Source organism: Saccopteryx leptura, chromosome 3, assembly GCF_036850995.1.
Source record: "Saccopteryx leptura isolate mSacLep1 chromosome 3, mSacLep1_pri_phased_curated, whole genome shotgun sequence".
NCBI lineage: Eukaryota > Metazoa > Chordata > Mammalia > Chiroptera > Emballonuridae > Saccopteryx > Saccopteryx leptura.
In genome coordinates this window covers 335,951,557-335,967,377 of record NC_089505.1, presented here as the reverse complement: position 1 = coordinate 335,967,377, position 15,821 = coordinate 335,951,557, and the positions used below count along the sequence as shown (strand labels likewise).

Below are 15,821 nucleotides of genomic sequence, written 5' to 3'. Positions count from 1 at the left end.
AAGACTTTCGAGTTTAAAACCTGACAGGTCAAGAATCAGATACACAGCCTTACACAGAAAGTGTATCAACTGAAAGGATTACCAAACAAAAACACAGAGGTTATCTGAAGAATCCATTTTTAAGAAAGGTAATGTTACCTCTATTACAGATTACAAAAAAGGGCATCGATAATTCTCGTAAACATTTTGACCATTCTATCAATAATGTGTAGTCAATGAACACCTACAATGTAGAAGAACAGTACTCTTAATCTTTATCACCATCAAAAACCATCTAATCTACACTCTCAAATAAATAATTCTTAAATATTTCAGTACACTTACATAAAACAGTTTAAACACTGAAGATATACTAACATATTTAATCCTTTTAGTGAGTTTTTTTCATGCTCGCTAACCCCCAGGAGTTTTTTTTTCAAAAACATGAAATTAGCTCAAGTTACAGTTTTATTAACTTAAAATCATGCTTGTTTGATAACCAATTTATGGAAACAAGGGAACATACGTTTGCCTTTTTTTAATGTTGCCTTACACATGTACAATTGTACTCTTGAGGGTCAGGAGGCACAAGGATGTACTGAACATTTGTACTACTCACAGGGTTAAAGGTATATTAATTATACAAGTCAAAATTAATTCTTACTCTCAATAATAAAAGTGAATCTACAGTGAAAGGGTTAAAATGTAAATTATTTATTCTATTATACTAATCTTAAGACAACATTTTTGGATTTTTAAATTTATTCCATAAAAAAATTTAATATAATCTTATTTGAAAATTTCAGATGCTAAGACATACACATAATAATATGTGAAATGCTTCATCTCTTCCCATTAATCCCACAACTCAAAAGTAACTAAAATTAAAAAATATACTTCTGGTCTGACCTGTGGTGGCACAGTGGGTAAAGCATCAACTTGGAACACTGAGGTCACCATTTGGAAACCCTGCAATTGCCTAGTCAAGGCACATACAGGAGTTGATGCTTCCTTTTCCTCCCCACCTTCTCTCTCTCTCTTTCTCTTTCTCTCTCTCTTCCTCTCTCCCTCTCTTTCTTTCCTCTCTAAAATGAATAAGTCTTTTTCAAAAAAAGGACACTTCTGTATGTTTCCTCTATGACTACTTTACTTTAACAGTAGGGGATGGATAAACAAATTACGGCTGCATACTATAGAAAAGTAGAGGTTTTGTGAACTTCTCTAGCTGGATGTCTAAATGTCTCAATAAACAAATAGTATTCAGAATATATGATATTATTTGAGGAGAAAGATGGCAATAACAAGTATTCATATAAGATTTAAACACAGGTTAGAATTTGACTGAAATAGATATTCTCTGACCTTATGATGAGCTGCATCCAAGATAAATTCTGCACGAATACCATTATTTTCTGGGCTTCGGTAATCAAACAGTGAATTTGTAAGATATGTCGAACCTTTCGTACTCAAATTTTCTCCACAAATGAAGAAACAGGCTTCCTGAATATAAATGCAAAATTTTTAAACAGAAGGAAAAATCATTAATCAGTTTAAGAAAAGAAAAACCTCAGTTTTATAATACCTCTTCAGTCAGTAGTCAATAGAAATCACTACAACTTGAAGTCCTGTAAAAAGACAAAGAAAGCTGTCTCTATTTTCACTGCCTACTTTGGCAAAGAACATTTTAACAAACCAAAAAGGAACTCCAAGTAGCTGCCATAAACAAGAAAGGAGAAATATTTATGAATTGGAAAGTATTTGGAGCCACTGTCCAGGTGTTAAGTGCTACCAACTTTCTAAATTCCCCTGAGCTCTATAATTTCTTACAAGGGAAAACAGTCAAGTTCCTCTCTCAAGCCAAAGATCTATGCAGTCTAACAGATTTTTTGGTATGGTTAAACACTTCAATAAGCACTTCATTATCCCTGCATTCTATCCAAAAAAAGCAGGGAAAGGGAAGATTTTGACTTACAGTTTCACTCCTATTCATATTCTCTTCAAAATCTTTAACACCCATAATTCCTTTAAGGCACAAGGCTCTGCAACCTACAAAACCAATCTGGCAATCAAAGAAGGGTTCTCCCATCATTAAGGCCTATAAGAGGAAAGGAAATATTAGAATGAAGAACTTGAATTTCATAATAAAGTTACAGACTCTCCTTGTAGAATTTCTAAATCAGTTAAAACATCTTGAGAATTAAGGCCTTTCCAAATTCAATTCTGCTCAGATCATGTATTCTATTACAGTAAGAAACTTCTTATTTGTCCCTATATCCTCAAACCTTTGTAATCTCAATGACTTGTATTTCATGAACATTAATGCTCACATATATATGAGCACATACAACTTAAATGAAAATATAAATGTTACATATTACAGTAAAATCTTCATTGAAAGAATAATTATTTCAATTAATAACCACTAAAACAGAAACATTAAACTATAAATGTATTCTAATCATACGACTTTTGAATAAAACCTGTATTAAATATTAACTTTAAGAACCATCAAAAGTTTTAGAAAATATATGTTAAATGTTGAAAGATTACCTCAACCGTGGTTCCTTCTTGTTCCCAACACAATACTTCTTTAGATGTTACTTTTTGAGGACTGTAATAACTACTTTCAGCTTGCATTTCAGTGAGCTAAGAAACAATATAAGAATAGTAAGTCAAATTAGTATAAAATGGCAATAAACTGTCATTATTATGATGAATTGATGGAAACAAGGCCAATTTTAAGATTCAGGAAATTTAATTATGAGGCAGGAAAACAGGTGCAACAAAAACAGCTGTAACAGATTATCTACAGTATAAAGGTTGAATATGCTAGTTAGTCTAAGTTCATACAGATAATATAAATACCAATACCACCTTATTTTATTTAACTCCTTTTTCTGAATATTGTTTAAAGAAGTGAGACGTTGCTACTATAACAGTTCCATAGTCATAAATGGTTCATATATTCTGCCAAAGTTTTACATATATTTTAACCTCTATTCATTCTATATTCACTAATATATTCAACCAGGTTTCGTTCAATCATTTCCAAGATTTCTTCTCATTTGTAATCAAAAAGAAAACTGTAAAGAAACACAAATAGATTCAACAAAACTCTATTTCTATGAGGGAAAAAGGTTCATCGGTATTTCTTTTCAAAATATGTTTCATAGTATGTCTCACAGACTCAATCATTCAACAAAGACCTACTGAATGTCTGTCTGCTAGATAACAAGTACTAATCCAGATGCTGACAAAAGAAAAAAATATTCTTGCTCCTCCAAAGCTTACAATATTATTTGTATGTATCCAAAAAAGAGATAATTAAAATTATTTTTAAAAGTCTTTTTCTAAATGCAATGTGGTATCCTGGTTTGGATCATGTAACAGAAATAGGACATTATGAAATTCAATTAAAGCCTGGAATTTAACAGCAATGCACTAATGCTGGAGCCCAAGGTTTGACAAATGTACTGTGAAAACATGAGGAGGTTGACAACAGGAGAACGGTATAAGAAGTATATGTGAACTTTCTGTACCATCTTTGCAACTTTCTGTAAATCTAATACTATTCCAAAATAAAGATGTTATTTTTTAAAAAAGGGTATTCTTGTCCATGCTTGCTAATGATTTGGTGACCCTTATTCTTGTGAAATGGATACATATTCTTGAAATTTCATTGTAAAGCCAAACATCTTATTTTAAAAAAGAAAACCCATGTTTAACTTAGTCAAACAGAATTCACTGAATTAAAATGTTATGATCTTAAGTATGGTAGTCTCTTTATAGTGAGCATCAATTAATTATGCTCATTTTTTATAATTTAAAAAAATGAAGCATTTTTTATTTAAGCCCTTATTTTTTGGATGCTTCCAGAACTAGTGCTCACATGTTGCTGTTTCAAGGACAGTTCTATAATCTAAAATGAGTAAGTAAAACTGAATATTTTAAACTTGATCACCTTTCAGCTGTCTACAATTATTGCAGTGAAAAAGCAATTAATTGATTAAAAGGACTCAAACATTACAAGAACAATTTTCAACATTATTTTTAAAATGCAACATTTAATTTGGCATGATTTTTGTTGGATTGATATCAACTGTTCAGAATGCTAATGTAGAAACATGACCTTATTTTCTGAGCAGAACATTAACCACAAATTAATACCATACATTCTTCAAATCCAAGTTGAACAATGAATTCTAATGTTTTCCTCCTAAATAACAGTGTATTCCCTTAGAGAAACCTTTTTAAAGAGACATAAATGTTACAAATTTTTTAAAAGATGTATTAACTAATGACAAACATTGCCCCAAAAAATCTATTGAAAGTTTTGTATATAAATACCTATTATGACTCAGGTTAATAAAATTCTTTTCATCCATGAAGTTAACAGAAAATATAACAAAATAATTGCACATTTAAAGTAGGCAAAAATCACCAGAAAATATACCACTTTATTAGCAATCCTTAACATCCCTCATCAACTTAGATTAAAAGTAGCTTCCTAATTTGAATTATATAAAACTGATATTGTAGTATCCAGTAAAAGTTGACAACAGTTGGCTTTTTATTATATTTTATTGTTTTATTATTTTAATATTGCAGACTGATTCACATTCCTTTAGTTTAGTCAAAGGTAAATCAGTAACTTTCCAGGAATGTGAACTGAAGCATGTGGAATATGGTCAGTGGTACTGTGTATACGGCCAGGTGGGTGCTTAGGACATCAAGACGGCCACTCTGAGAAGTGCGGTATGTCTGAAACTAGTGCAGAATGGGTTTGAATGTAAACTGTGATTGAAATATATATATAAATAAAAGGAAAACATAGGATGGACTGATGGAAAGACAATAAAATAAAAGGAAAGGGAGGTGGATGAGAAACTCAAATAACAAAATTAAAATCTATAATGGAGATAATAACAAAAAGGTAAATCAGTGAGTTTTAATTAAAAATTTATAATAAAATAAAAATTTTCAGTTATAAAAGAACTAAAAAATAATGTTCCTGGCCAAGTTGCTCAGTTGGTTAGAGCATCGTCCCAATACACCAAGGTTGTGGGGTTCAATCTCCAGTCAGGACACAGGAAATCAACCAATGAATGCATAAATAAATGGAATAACAAGTGGATGTTTTTTTCTCTCTCTCTTCCTCTCTCTATTTCTAAAATCAATAAAAAAATTTTAAAGGTATTAATAACAATAAATAATGGTGTTAATATAGCACAGCTCTGGCATGACCTGTGGTGGCACAGTGGATAAAGCATTGACCTGGAATGATGGGAGCTGATGCTTCCTGTTCCTCCCTTCCCTTCTCTGTCTGTCTCTCTCCCTCATCTCTCTCTAAAAGTGAATAATAAATAATCTAAAAAAAACAAGCCATTATGTTTAAAATAGTGCAGCTCATGTATGTATTTTTATCATTTTTACCCAAACCTTATTAGCAAAAAAATATAATCTTTTAAACTAATCAAGCCATGATTAAACTTTTGTTGAAACTTGATTAAACCAAACTTGATTAAACTCTTGTCTCTGCATTTTTCAGCTTTTGTCATATTAGAAAATACTAAATCATTTCAATTACAAAAGTCTTTAAAGACTATTTAGCCAAGTTAAAAATACCATGAAAGTGTCCTGGATGGTTAGCTAAGTCAGTCAGACCCACATCCCAAAACGCCAAGGTTGCAGGTTCAATCCCCAGTCAGGGCAGATACGGGTAGCAATCAATGAATGTGCAACTAAGTGGAACAACAGATGCTTGCTTCTCTCTCTCATTCTATTGCATTCATTCTCTCCTCTTTCTCTCCCTTCCTCCCCCCCTCTGTCTAAAAATAAATCAACCAATGAATAAAAAATTCCATCAAACCAACAACTTGATTTTTTTTTCACTGCTATATTTCAAGTATCTATCAAGTTGCCTGTAATGACACCTGCAGTACTACTTCACAGGTTAGATGGTTAGACATATTCAGAAAAATGCCTCCACAGGGAAAAAGAAAACCCCTCACAAAAACAAAATTAAAGAAAAAACAATCTCAAACAGGATTCCAAAAACTCTGGCTGGAAAAAGGCAGATGAGATAGGTAGTTGGATGAAAGATAATTGGATGGGTAGATGATGGATGGATGTACAGTGTGTCCGTAAAGTCATGGTGCACTTTTGACCAGTCACAGGAAGGCAACAAAGGACGATAGAAATGTGAAATCTGCACCAAATAAAAGGAAAACCCTCCCAGTTTCTGTAGGATGATGTGGCAGCATGTGCGCATGTGCAGATGATGATGTAACACCGTGTATACAGCGGAGCAGCCCACGGCCATGCCAGTCGAGATGTAGATGGTACAGAGGAAAGTTCAGTGTGTTCTGTGGCTCACTAAATTCCAATCCGTGACCAAAGTGCAATGTGAATATCGGCGCATTTATAATGAAGTGCCACCACATAGGAATAACATTACTCGGTGGGATAAGCTGTTGAAGGAAACCGGCAGTTTGGTGGAGAAAGCCCGTTCTGGTAGGCCATCAGTCAGTGACGAGTCTGTAGAGGCTATACGGGATAGCTCCCTAAGGAGCCCTAAAAAATCTGTGTGTGAGCCCACATCGAACTGCACTTGAATAAGTATGAAACTGGGAGAGTTTTCCTTTTATTTGGTGCAGATTTCACATTTCTATCGTCCTTTGTTGCTTTCCTGTGACCAGTCAAAAGTGCACCATGACTTTACAGATACACTGTATTTATTCAACAGACATTTTATTTGTTGAATATGTCCCAGGCGATTTCCAAGAGTTCCAAATACAACTAAACTTCTTTTAAAATGCTGCTAAATAAGTTTGGTATGCTATCAAAAAAGAATATCCATGATTCTCTGAAGAGGCTATTTTTTATTCCTTCATCCATTGATGAACATTGGGTTGTTTCAACTTTTTGGCCACTGCAAATAGTGCTTTTTATGGACATTTATGTGCATCTATTTGTTTTGTACAGTTTTCAATTCTTTTGAGGATATAGCTAGATTGAAATTAATTCTATGTTTAACTTTTTGAGGAACTGTCAAACTGTTTTCAACAGCGACTGTACCATTTTACATTCCCAACAATCTTCCCATTTGTTTCCAAACAATTACAACTAAGATTCTACCAGTGTCAAATCATTGTTCTGGTCAAGACCACCAATAATTTCCACGTTGCCAAATGCAATGATCTATTCTCACAAATGACCTATTTCCTCCACTTTAATACATCTATGGCACTTAGACACTCCAGAAGAGCTTTCTGCCTCCATTATTGGTCACTTATTTTCAATTTCCATCACTACTACTTCCTCATCTTTTAAAATATATACTTAACATCACAGTGCCTCAGAGCTTGGTCTTAAATCTCTCCTTTTTTTATCTACAACGATTTCAGTATTAATAAAAACCTGATTTTAAAATTTTAGGTTTATAGACTCAGACCAAACCTGTAATCTGAACATCAGATTCAAAAAATCCAACCAGGGCCCTGGCCGGTTGGCTCAGCGATAGAGCGTCGGCCTGGCGTGCAGAGGACCCGGGTTCGATTCCCGGCCAGGGCACATAGGAGAAGCGCCCATTTGCTTCTCCACCCCCCCCTTCCTCTCTGTCTCTCTCTTCCCCTCCCGCAGCCAAGGCTCTATTGGAGCAAAGATGGCCCGGGCGCTGGGGATGGCTCCTTGGCCTCTGCCCCAGGCGCTAGAGTGGCTCTGGTCGCGGCAGAGGGACGCCCCGGAGGGGCAAAGTATCGCCCTTGGTGGGCGTGCCGGGTGGATCCCGGTCGGGCACATGCGGGAGTCTGTCTGACTGTCTCTCCCCATTTCCAGCTTTGGAAAAATCAAAAAAAAAAAAAAAAAAAAAATCCAACCAGGTAGGTCAGGTCTACTTGAATACAAAGTGGACATCGTAAATTTCTCCCAAACCAAACTATTGATATTTCTCTCAGACCTAATCCTCTCACAATCCTCCCCATCTCAGAAAATCAGAACTCAACCTTTCTAGTTGCTCAGGAGCCATCCTTGGATCCTCTTTATTTCAGGTATGTTTCACAATAAAATCTATCAGGAAGTCCGGTCCTTTTGACCTTCAAACAATTGAAAATCCAGTTACTTTTCACCACCTCCACTTGCTATCCTCCCAGCCCAAGCCATCCTCTCTTGCTTGGAAGTGCAATCCTCTCTGTCTGCTTTTGTTCCCTTATCAGAGTGATGCAATTTAAAACATAACTCAGATCATTCTATAACTACTATGTTAACAACTGTCCAAAAACTTCGTATCTCTCTCAGGATTAATGACAAACCCCTAACATGACCTATAGAGTATTATCGTGCAAGGATCTTTCCCAGCCCCATTACCTCTCTGACCTAATTTTGTACTTCTTCCACACTAGCTCTCTTTGCCCTGGCCTCTTTGTTGTTTCTTGAACATTTTGAGTTATTTACATTTGCTATTCCTAGAATGTTCCCAAGGATCTACAAAGCTTACTCTTTCACAGGTCTTTCCTTATTTAAGGCCATCCCTGATCACTCAATTTTTATTTTTTATGACACAGAGAGATAGAGTGAGGGACAGATAAGGACAGATACACAGGGAGAGAGATGAGAAGCATCAATTCTTTGATGCGGCACCTTAGTTTCTCATTGACTGCTTTCTCATATGTGCCTTGACCCGGGGGGCTCAAGCCAGAAACTTTGGGCTCAACCTGGTGAGCCTTGTTCAAATCAGATGAGCCGTGCTCAAGCTGACGACCTCGGGGTTTTGAACCTGGGTCCTCCACGTCCCAGTCCGATGCTCTACCCACTGCGCCACCACCTAGTCAGGCTAATCATTCAATTTTATTTTTTAATTGAATTTATTAAAGTGATACTAGTTAACATAATTATACAGAATCCAGGTGCCCAATTCTACAATTCATCTCTGTACACCATATTGTGAGTTCACCACGCAAGTCAAGTCTTGGACCATTCCATTTTTTTTTACATGAGAGGAGGGGAGATAAACAGACTTTTGCATATGCCCCAGCTGGGATCCACTTGGCAACCCGTCTGGTGTAAATACTCTGCCCGTTTGGGGCCATGCTCACAACCGAGCCATTTTTTGCACCTGAGGCGAAGCTCTATTAAGCTATCCTCAGAGCCTAACGCCGACACGCTCAAACCAATCTAGCCCATGGCTAAAGGAGGGGAAGAAGAGAAAAAGAGAGAGGAGGAGGAGAGGGAGGGATGAAGAAGCAGATGGTCACTTCTCTTGTGTGCCCTGATCAGAAATTGAATCCAGGACATCAGTACACCAGGCAAATGCTCTAACCCAGGGGTCTCAAACTCGACTCAGCATGTGGGCCGCACTAGGTCTACAAAAGGCAACTGTTACGCAACACTTTTCTCACTGCAGTTGAAAACAAAACAAAATCAGTACAACAAGCACAATCGTACATGCAGTTTACTCAGTGTCACAAAACGACCAGAAACTGTAGTTCGCATCACAACTGCTGTTAACTAAGCTAATATCTAGCTAGGATGCTAGAGAAATGAAAAATACAAGTAGGCCCCTAGGCTTACTTAATTTTATCCAAAATATTTTGAATTTCGTGGATTAGTTTGCGGGCCGCACAAAATTGTTCAGCGGGCCGCGAGTTTGAAACCCCTGCTCTAACCACTGAGAAAACCGGCCAGGGCTCTGTCACTCAATTTTAAGTTGCAAATTCCTCACATCTAGGTGAAGCATCCTCCATTCCTATTCCCTCTTTATTTTTTTCTACATAACCCATATCATCAATGGGCATACTGTTCTCTTCATTTATTTATTTATTTATAATAATCCAAGTTTGAAGAATGATCTGTTCCCTGTGGTCCTTCTAGAGCAGGGGTAGTTAACCTTTTTATACCTACCGCCCACTTTTGTATCTCTGTTAGTAGTAACATTTTCTAACCACCCACTGTTTCCACAGTAATGGTGATTTATAAAGTAGGGAAGTAACTTGACTTTATAAAATTTATAAAGCAGAGTTACAGCAAGTTAAAGCATATAATAATAATTATTTACCAAGTACTTTATGTCGATTTTTGCTAAGTTTGGCAGAATAAATTTTTATAAAACTTACTATAGTTAAATCTCTTTTTATTTATACTTTGGTTGCTCTGCTACCGCCCACCATGAAAGCTGGAACGCCCACTAGTGGGCAGTAGGGACCAAGTTGACTACCACTGTTCTAGAGTTAAAACAGGGCCTAGCACATAGATGGTGTTAGTATATATTTGATGAATGAATTAGATATTGGTCAAGAATATTACATGTGTTTATAATACTATTATATAAACTATATAGTTTATAATGCTATTATAAAAAGTCAAGGAAGGAATAAATAACCTAAACTTAAGCTTAGGTTATGTTTTAGGTACAAAGAAGACAAAATATGATCAAAGAACTTAGGAAGAGCACCAGAGTACTAATTATTTTATATTTCTTAAAATGGTGTTTGTTCACTTTATTACTCTTTAACTTGAAAATATGTATTGTACAATATCTTTTGAATATATATTTTACATGTATTTCTTAATGGAAGAAGTGGTCAAAGTATGTTAAATATTCCTAAAAATAAAGTAAGGTAAGAACTTGGATTGTCTAAAAAAGTGAAATGGAAATAGGAGAGAGATAAACTGGATGTAAACAACCCTTTTAAAGAAGTTTTGTAATTAAAGACAACACAGAGATGAAACATAGCTGGAGGGTTATATGAATTCAAGTAAGATTATCTCTGTACATTCCCAATGAAATACTGAGGTATCTCTGTATGCCAATTAAAAGATTTAGTAGCAAGAGAAAATTTTTCCATGAAGCTGTAAAGAAAAGGAGAGAAGGCCTCAAGAAATAGGAAGAAACCAAAATTCAGAGATTTGAGATGAGGGGACACATACACGAAGTGAAGTTTGTCAGATGGTATCTTACATCTACTGAATATAAAGAGAACTTTAAGCTAGATCCTTATTAGAAGTCTAAATTTAAGCAATAAGGTGAGAGAGGTATGAATAGCAAGAAAAAGAAAACCTACTTTGAAAGTCACAGTTGCCTTTGTACAATAAAATCCTATAGAAACAATAGGATCCTTCAGAGTCTGGGATTTTTGTTGATGCACGTTTGATGTCGGATCACTTCCAAGGTAGTCTTCCTCACCATCGTCATAACTCACAATCGCAGGCACAAACGACCAGGCCCATGATACCCATCCCTGGGACTGTTCATCCTCCTGCTGGGAATACAACTCTTGACCTTTGTACTGAGCAGGATATGGCATATCTATTCTTGTTTCATCTTCAACACCTATCAATCAAAATAAAATCATTTTAAACAAATGAAAAGAATTTAACTAAAGAAAATTAAAAAAATAAATTCTATAAAAATGTATCTCCCACATCCTTCTTCTTTCTACATGTAAAGTATGAACAAATCAGACATTGGTTATTATTATTTTAAACCAATAATTTAGGATTACCAGCTTTAAGTCTCTATGTGTTGTACTGTATCAATGTCCTTTCATAGACCACATTTAATGTTATATGGAAAATAGTTTACCACATATTTCTAGCCCTGGTCAGTTGGCTCAGTGGACAGAGCATCGGCCCAGCATGCAGACGTCTCGGGTTCGATTCCCAGTCAGGGCACACATGAGAAGCAACCATCTGCTTCTCTTCCCTCTGTCTCCCCTTTCTCCCTCTATTCCCCTCTCGCAGCCAGTGGCTAAACTGGTTCAAACGTGGGTCTCAGGCTATGAGGTTAGCTCGACTGATTTGAGCATTGGCCCAGGACAGGGGCTGCCAGGTGGAGTCTGGTCTGGGAATGTGAAGAAGTCTGTCTCTTATCTCCCCTCCTTTCACTTAAAAAAAAAATTGTTTACCACACATTTCTAAATTTAGTTGATAAACGCAAAGAATAAATTCACTTTTTTGGCATTTCCCTCATTAATTTAAACAACAAAAAATCCCTACTTTTTAAAAAAATGGCTAAAGTGCTATAAAACTGATGTTTCATGGAAACAGTGTGTCAGAAAACTGTAAGAAAAGTTCTTGAATCCTTGAGGAACTCAATAGAAGAAAAGAATGGCATTATTCCTAAGTAAAATACCCTCCACAAAAGATAAAAGAAAATGTTATAATAAAATTATTCTTATAAATCGTTAAGAAAATAGTAGTGTTGGTAACTTTCTTATTAGTAGATAACATAAATTAGTATCTTTTCTATTCTATAGATGAAAATTATAGCAAAGAACTTTTATGTCATTATGAATTAGCAGGCTATAGATTTAAAGTCCAACCACTCCTATTCCATCTTGTAAAGACAAAACATTAGTCTAACAAAACAAATAAAACAGGTATAACAACATGGAATTTGGGGGAAAAAATACTTTTTAACAAAATTCAGGCCCTGGCCTGTTGGCTCAGTGGTAAAGCGTCAGCCTGGTGTATATATGTCCTGGGTTCAATCCCCAGTCAGGTCACACAGGAGAAGCAACCAATTACTTCTCTTCCCTTCTCCCTCCTCTTTATCTCTCTCTCTTTTCTCCTCCCACAGCCATGGTTCTATTGGTTCTGACACATCAGCCCCAGGTGCTAAGGATGATTCCATGAAGCCTCTACCTCAGGTGCTAAAAATAGTTTGGTTGCAAGCATAGCCTCTGATGCATAAAGCACTGACCCCAGACAGGGGTTGCCAGGTGGATCAGTCAGGGCACATGCAGGAGTCTGTCTCTCTATCTCCCCTCCTCTCAGGTGGAAAAGAACAGAAAAAAAAAGAAGAAATGGGCACCTGAAACCTATATAATTTTGTTAACCAGTGTCATCCCAATATATTCAATTTTTAAAAAATATGTATCATCCTCATTCAGATCCACAGTTAGGCTTTCTGGCTAGAAAAACTACATAACTTTTTTAGTCTGATGACAGGAGACCCTTGGAACATCCTACACATAGTTTATAACACATGGTTATTTACCTGCTTCTGTCTGGAAAGGAAAAGATTTAAAAATATTAACTAGAGTACCTAAAATATAAGCACCAAGAGACTTTAGACATTTTACTTCAAAATAAATTATAAAAGTTACAAATCCAGAAAATGTTTTGCATTTTCTATATATTCTATTTAACCACAAACACTATATATATTTCTATTAGAGAATAAATAAAGCCTGTTATTATCTGTCCCTAGTAAGACCTTAAATTGGACATCATCACTGATTATCACTGTCCTAAGAAGTCAGGTCACCACAACCCAGAAAGTAGTGACCACGTGGGGTCCACAGAGCTGAACTCTCTTGTCAGAACCATTAAAACACAAGAAGTATCCATTGCTTGATCTTTTGAAACAAAAGAAAGAAATGTTACTAAGAGAGGTATGAGAAACCAGTCACTATAATTTATATCAAATATTAGTAAAAAATAAGAGAGATTATAATGAAAGATGTTTTGAAGTTCTGAGTCTTCGTTCACTGCCTTATATAAAAGATGAATTAGGGCCGGGGGCGGGGGAAGAAGGAATATCTCATTCATCTCTGGTCAGAATTTCCTAAAATACTCTTTTCCTTTGAAACAGTGCATCTTAAACTGGAGCTCTTTGACAGAATTCAGAAACTCCATGAATTCCAATAGAAAAATATATATTAAATAACTAAAAAGGAACATTCTTTTCATTGTGAACATAGGTAACAAATCAGAGTTGCATCGGTAGTACCTTAAACTCTAACCTATCGAAATCACAACTATAGCAAATAGTAATTGTGAAGTTATCTCAAAATGTCATTTATACACATTGTTACTTTACAACTATGATACTTATTAGATTTCCTATTAAATTTTATTTAATATGTTTAACATAAAAGCACATAGAAAACTACAACAAAAAAGAAAATATATAAAACAATGGTTTCAGACACTGGATATCAGTCAATGAAGACCAGTAAGTTCTGAGAGAAGGGAAACGAAGAAATGAGTGCTATGGTTGCCCCAGCTTACTGCTTGGAATGAGTTTCTTTCTTTTCTTTTCTTTTTTTTTTTTTCAGAGACAGAGAGAGAGAGTCAGAGAGAGGGATGGACAGACAGGAACAGAGAGATGAGAAGCATCAATCATTACTTTTTCGTTGCGCGTTGCAACACCTTAGTTGTTCATTGATTGCTTTCTCATATGGGCCTTGACCGTGAGCCTTCAGCAAACAGAGTAACTCCTTGCTCGAGCCAGTGACCTTGGGTCCAAGCTGGTGAGCTTTGCTCAAATCAGATGAGCCCGTGCTCAAACTGGTGACCTCGGGGTCTCGAACATGGGTCCTCCACATCCCAGTCCGACACTCTATCCACTGCGCCACCGCCTGGTCAGGCTGGAATGAGTTTCTAAAGTCACAGCCACAGAAGTGGGAATCCAAGCAGGCCTCAATAGTCTCCTTACATGGTAAGGCAGAGTAGTGAGTCCAGGGAGCCTAAGGCACTACAGCTTGCAGGACCAAATACCAAAGCTCCTAAGAAAAGAGCTCCTGAGATTATAAAGGATGTCACTCCAATCTATAGCTGCATGTTAATCAGTTTCCTGAGGCCATGTAAAGAACCACCAAAAAAGAGCAGAGGAAAAAAATCCCCATGGCTTATACAAAGGAATAATTTGTGTTCTCACTAGCAAGAGAAAAAAAAATTTAATATCAGGACATCAGGCAAAGTGCTCAAAAAGGCAACTGTCTCAATAGTGGGACAAAACTGGACCTAAACTAATGGCTACTTTGAAACCTTTAAAGCAAGACTTAAAATAAATTAAATTGTTTCTAAGTAACTCAACTGTTTGCTTAGAATACAAAAAAAGCCAGCACTCAACAGAAAAATTTCATAATACTTGATATCAAATTAAAAATGGTTTATCAGGCCTGACCAGGCAGTGGCGCAGTGGACAGAGCATCAGACTGGGACGCAGAGGACCCAGGTTCGAAACCCCAAGGTCACTGGCTTGAGAATGGGCTTATCCAGCTTGAGCGTGGGCTCATCAGCTTGAGCACAGGGTCTCTGGCTTGAGCATGGTATCACAGACATGACCTCATGGTTTCTGGCTTGAGGTCAATGGTCGCTGGCTTGAAGCCTAAGGTCACGGGCTTGCGTCCAAGGTTTCTGGCTTGAGCAAGGGGTCATTCGCTCTACTACAGTACCACCTCCCCACCCCACCACCACTAGTCAAGGCACATATGAGAAAGTAATCAGTGAACAACTAAAAAGCCACAACAAAGAATTGCTGCTTCTCAACTCTCTCCATTCCTATCTGTCCCTCTGTCGCTCTGTCACAAAAAATAAAATTTTAAATTTTAAAAAATGGCTTATCAGGCATGTGAAAAGCAGGAAAATATAATGCAGAATAAGAAAAATAATTCAGTTAATATAAAAAGGCCTAGTTCATAGCATTAGTTTTAAAAAAGGACATTAAAACAGCTATACTTAAAAACTAGCTATATAAATAAAATGCAATACTCAAGAAAGCATAAACAAGAAGAGATATGAATTAAAGTGAACTTCTAAAGATGAAAAATAGGGCCTTGGCCAGTTGACTCACTGGTAGAGCATCAGTCTGGCATGTGGATATCCTGGGTTCGATTTCTGGTCAGGGCACACAGAAGAAGCGACCATCTGCTTCTTCACCCCTCCCCTTCCTCTTTCTCCTCTCTCTTTCTATATCTCTCTTTTGCCCCACTGCAACCAAGGTTCAACTGATTCAAGCACATCGATCCTAGGTGCTGAGGATGGCTCAGTGGAGCCTCCGCTCCAGGCACTAAAAATAGCTCAGTTGTGAGCATGGTCCCCAGATGAACAATGCATGC

General features: G+C 36.5%; 1 protein-coding gene across 5 annotated transcripts in view; it reads right to left on the bottom strand.

The window, feature by feature from the left end:
• Nucleotides 1-15,821, bottom strand: part of VPS13B (vacuolar protein sorting 13 homolog B) — an 887,459-nt gene that overhangs the window by 800,607 nt on the left and 71,031 nt on the right. For all 5 annotated transcript variants that reach the window (XM_066379210.1, XM_066379212.1, XM_066379209.1 and 2 more), the window contains exons 8-11: nucleotides 11,037-11,305; nucleotides 2,530-2,625; nucleotides 1,952-2,074; nucleotides 1,342-1,479 (exon numbers count right to left, since the gene is read on the bottom strand). In XM_066379210.1, coding sequence (XP_066235307.1) covers nucleotides 1,342-1,479; nucleotides 1,952-2,074; nucleotides 2,530-2,625; nucleotides 11,037-11,305 — 626 coding nt within the window. The remainder of the gene's footprint in view (nucleotides 1-1,341; nucleotides 1,480-1,951; nucleotides 2,075-2,529; nucleotides 2,626-11,036; nucleotides 11,306-15,821) is intronic.